This window comes from Hordeum vulgare, chromosome 1H (genome assembly GCF_904849725.1).
Source record: "Hordeum vulgare subsp. vulgare chromosome 1H, MorexV3_pseudomolecules_assembly, whole genome shotgun sequence".
Lineage (NCBI taxonomy): Eukaryota > Viridiplantae > Streptophyta > Magnoliopsida > Poales > Poaceae > Hordeum > Hordeum vulgare.
Genome location: NC_058518.1, coordinates 117,437,402 through 117,442,342, shown reverse-complemented (window position 1 = coordinate 117,442,342; position 4,941 = coordinate 117,437,402). Strand labels below are relative to the sequence as shown.

General features: G+C 43.4%; 1 protein-coding gene across 1 annotated transcript; it reads right to left on the bottom strand.

Moving 5' to 3' along the window:
* Positions 1 to 517: 517 nt before the first annotated feature.
* LOC123426718 (mRNA cap guanine-N7 methyltransferase 1) lies at positions 518 to 4,292 on the bottom strand. Its single transcript, XM_045110593.1, has 13 exons — positions 3,994 to 4,292; positions 3,743 to 3,894; positions 3,564 to 3,632; positions 3,410 to 3,481; positions 2,909 to 3,007; positions 2,499 to 2,555; positions 2,088 to 2,226; positions 1,932 to 1,996; positions 1,797 to 1,847; positions 1,530 to 1,592; positions 1,221 to 1,344; positions 1,083 to 1,144; positions 518 to 983 (listed from the first exon to the last, which is right to left on the bottom strand). The coding sequence occupies exons 1-13, from the start codon at positions 4,061 to 4,063 to the stop codon at positions 891 to 893; spliced, it is 1,116 nt and encodes a 371-aa protein (XP_044966528.1). The 5' UTR covers positions 4,064 to 4,292; the 3' UTR covers positions 518 to 890.
* Between the last annotated feature and the right edge of the window lie 649 nt (positions 4,293 to 4,941).

The following is a 4,941-nucleotide window of genomic DNA, read 5'->3' as shown; positions in this document are numbered from 1 at the left end:
CCCATCAATGGAAGAGACCAAATTGACCACAACCAGAGCCAACGCCGGAAGAACCACATCCGATATCGGTCGGCACATAGAACCACATCCAAATATCACAAGGCACATAGAACCACATCCAAATATCACAAGGCACATAGAACCACATCCAAATATCATGCCTCTGTCGTGCCACCAACATAGGTCGCTGCCATTGGCCCGAACGCCCAACATGCCAGCAACATAGGTCGCTGCCATTGGCCCGAACGCCCAACGTCGCGCCGTCGGCCCCCACACAAGCACGGTATCGCCGCTCGCACAAGTCATCATGCACCAGTCGAGCGGTATGAGCAAAGGGGAAAGGAGGACCTCTCGTCGCCGATGCAAGTCATGCATGATAACCGGCGTGGTCGACACTGGGTCTCCACCCCACAATCAATTATCAACCGTTCATCAATTACACCAGGCAGCCACAATCAATTATCAACCGTTCATCAATTCACCAGGCAGCCACTATCAATTATCAACCGTTCATCAATTACACCAGGCAGCCACAATCAATTATCAACCGTTCATCAATTACACCAGGCAGCGCTGAAGTTTGAATATGGAAGCGTACAAAATGTGAAGTACAACACAAGAAAAATGAGTGAACAAATGTTTCCATGTTTCATACAAAACTTCAGAGCTTTTGGGTGATGTACGACACCTAAATATTTATTCATCTCTGCAAAATTACATCATGATTATCTACTCCATGCTGTTTATACATTACACTTGGTAAGTTACATAACAGATGCGCCTCGGAGAGTCCACAGGTGAGCCACTAAAGATACTGTTTTCTTTTACGCAATGCTAAGCATAGAATCAGTAACTTGTTAGTAGGCTCCGGGAGGGCAAATTCTGCTGCTTTATATGCCAAGAAACTCGATGTCCTCCTCGGCAAGGAAGGTCTTCCCTCTGTTAGCATTGTTGGCTCTCCGCTGGGAGGGTGGAGGGCCTCGCTGCGTAAACGGGACATTTTAGCAAACAAAGGTGCGTTACTACATGTGGTTTCAGTTGTTAACAGGATGAGAAATGGTGAAATTATGTTTGTCTAATACCTTCCGCAAAACAAATGCGAGGTAGAGATAGGATACCTCCCACTCATCTTGTGATAGTGAGCCTGCGTAACTCAAATATGTTAAGGCAGTGAAATTGGATTTATCGAGACCAGCAAATTTAGTAGGTAATCTACTGACTTTGGACCGATCGTCCATCACCAAGAGCACCCAGCCTTCGCATGAGATCAGCAAACTCTGGCTTTTGCAAGTACTCATGTACAAATTCATGGAAGTTCTTCATTAGAACCAGCTCTAAATCATACTGCAAATAAAGCACAATTTTTTTGACATAATCTCAGCATCTGTCAAAGCAAATTTGTAAAAGAAAAACTAATGACACAGAAAATCCGTTAAGTAATTGATTTTTGACAAAATAATGAAATGAACTAGTTCGAAATAAGGAAATAAAAGCACAGTAGCAGACTGCGCAATAGACAAGTTGCACACCTCCTCTGCCAGTAGTTTGAAGAGATGGAATGGAACAACCCACTCCGGGCAATCAACTGCGTCCTGCATGTTGCCAAAGAATTTGTTACTGAATCATAATTTTATGAATGAATAAAAAAAATGAAGGTGGCAAGTAAAATTAGGAAGCTAGGTAGAGCATAGGGCAATAAACACCCAAGCAAGTTGTAACAAGACATGTATATGTAATATAAGGGCAATGCTAAAGACGTCAGTTTCACACTATTCAAAAGTTGACCCTGTTATCACCTCTAAATGAAACTTGTACTTGATACCAAAAGGCCTGGATGCAGGGAATTTCTACACAATTGTGAAAACGAGAAAAAGGATCAGTTAGTAATGAGAACTAACATACAAGTAGTCATTGTAAATGAACACAACTACCTTTTCGTTGTACTCTTCACCAAAGGTAATCCAGTAAACACTGTTTCCAAACTCCATCCCTTCAGCTGAGGATATAAATTTGAATCAAACATCTTGTGACAAGTACGGTCCAGTTTGATGAGATCAACTAAATTACAGTTCAAGATAGTAACATACTTTCTCTTAGCCTTTTAATAATTACATTAGCATCAGGCATCGTCCCAATAAAAGTGCCTCCAGGACGAAGCAATGCAGATATATTAACAAGGGCTTGTCTTGCACGTGCTTCAGTTGACCATGAGTAGTGCATTGCAAACTGAAATACATAGAAAGAACAATCAGAATTGGTCAACATTCAAACAGTTAGCTCGTTATAATCAATACCCCTTTGTACTCTTATTTTATTTGGTGGACATAAGAATGATACTTACATTTCTTTGATCGATAATTGTCAACAATGATTGTAATATTTAACAGTGGTTATATTCACAAAAGGTTTGTAAAATACAAAGTTGCGTTGCAATTGGTGGTTGAACTACCGAATAATAACAACGAACTTCCTTGAACATATAAAGATAGGTCACTCACCTGGCAACTGCATATGTCAAATGGAGCATCCTCACACAGATACTCATCCAGGCGAGTCTACAACAACATGAAAACAGAATCATTGTGATGCACTCCATAATTATTGATGAGCATCTGAAGAGCACCACAAATAAGTAAAAATAGATTTATAGACATATGGGGCAAAGCATATTTTGCCTGGTGATGTTGAAGTATAAGCAGAATCATCCATAATGACAAAATGCATGGATATGTTGGCATGAGTTTTATTGGAGGGTCTATTTCTTGCATAAAATTTGGCTTCAACTGCAGAAAAATATTTCAACACTTGACAAGCTATGGCACTATGTCTGTTTGAGCGTACAGAGCACACCATCGCGTTAGGTTCAATTGATGAGGTAAACTGTATAACCATTTATTATCACTTTTACCTCGTAACAATCAGCACAAATAAGCCGTGCAGGAAAGCTGAACTTCTTCCTTCGCTGTTGATCAGTGTCGCCGTTATAACGGGTCATGCAATCTTTTATCTGCAAGTGTAAAGCTCCAACGTCATGAAAACACACTTTTTGAAGTCTACAAGCGGTAGGGAGGAAACCAAAAGCGAATACACAAGTTTCCGCGGTCCAGGACCGCTGATAAATCTGAATGTTCTTTTATGAAGGACACTGATTAAAAACAAGTTAAATATATACTCTGAGATAAGTTTAAATGTTCAAATGATTACAGTACAGGTTACAAATTCAGATCTGCCAGACGGTGGTGATATGCAAATCTGTCCTATACAGAAAAGCAACTGGCAGGCAGCACAAATGCCAAAACATTACAGAGATGAACAAATCTAACTCATGAACATCAAATTGCAATATGGCATAAACTTGTATATCTATATATGCATATAATATATATTTATCATCTTACGAGAAACTAACCGAGCCTTCTGCAATATCAACCCCTACATAATAGCCAACCTTGGCCTTATCCCACTTTATCAAATCCCCTCCCTGCATTACATAGCAAATCAACATATGTCAGCACTACTTGGAAGTACAAAAATCCCTACTTATCCTAATTAACAGTAATTACCTTGCCACAAGCAAGATCTAGAACGCAGTCTCCTGGACGCGCATACAGCTGGACCAGAACGCTCTTTATCTGCCAAAAAGTAGAGATTTGAGAATCAGAGCGGCTTCTTACTGGTTTCACCCAACATCGTAGAGGTGACATTTTCTCAAGAGTTTCAGGAGATGAATGGATGGGTGTACCCAGTTGTTGAGCTTCTTGAGGTGGATGATCGGGCTGTTCTCGCGCTCCTCGAGCGTCTGATTCGATCGGGCGCTGTAGTGGTCCGCCACCCGCCGGGCGCTGCTCCGCTCCTCCGAGTACCCTTGTTGTCCCCCATAGCCGCCGCCGCCACCTAGGTGAAGCCCAAACCCTAGTTAGCTATCCGCAGGACAGAATTGGGGGTTAGCGGGCAACTGGATTGGGTCTGGTGAGGAAGGCGGGGAATACATACCTGCGCCGAACTGGCGCTTTTGGGCGGATGCAAGGGAGGAGGAGGGCTCGTCGCGGGGTCGCTTGTTCATCACCCCGGCGATCGCGGACGGCGGCGCGGCGAGGAGAAGGCGAGGCCGGGACGGTGCCGCGCGGAAGATAGGGCAGGACAGGACAGGCTCGCGCGGTGTAGGGGGCAGCAGGGAGCCGCGGAGGATGGCCGGCGGACGGAGCTCCGGTGGCGAAGGAGCAGTCGAACAAGCGAAGAAAGCGGGGCGGCCTGCGGGCGTCGTTGTGGGCGGAAAAGAATTGAGGAGCGTTCTTTGATGAGAGAAAAGCCAAAATACCACAATGAGAAACCACACTTGCCAAAATACCATTATAAAAAATGAATTTGTCAATATATCACTACTTTTAGTTTTTTCTAGCCAAAATACAACTAGTGACTAACTGAAACTAACACCATTCAAAAAAGATTTCTATACTCTTATCTCTTCACAGCCAAGTATATATTTTAGCAAACACAGAGCAGCCAAAATGCAACATTTCATCAATCAATTGGCATGAAAACATCACCAACTCAACATAATCTTACTTTGTATCATTCAACAACAATATAGCAACATTTCAGCATCATTTTGACAGCATTTCAGCAGCATTTTAACAAGAAAACAATATCAATTCAACATAATCTGAATTTACATCATTGAACATCAGTATAACAATATTTCAGCGGCATTTTTACAACATTTGAGCATATTTTGACTTGAAAACAACACCTATTCAACAGGAGAGAGAGAGGCACAACTGCGGCAGAGCAGGGAGCAGGGAGGCAGGACGAGGCGAGCTGCGGGCCAGTTGGCGCCGGAGCCCAGCCAGTCGTCGCCCACGGCGAACTGCGGCGACGGGCCGGTTGGCACCAAAGCCCAGCCAAGCGTCGCCCTCGGCGAGTTGCGGCTGCGGGCCACCC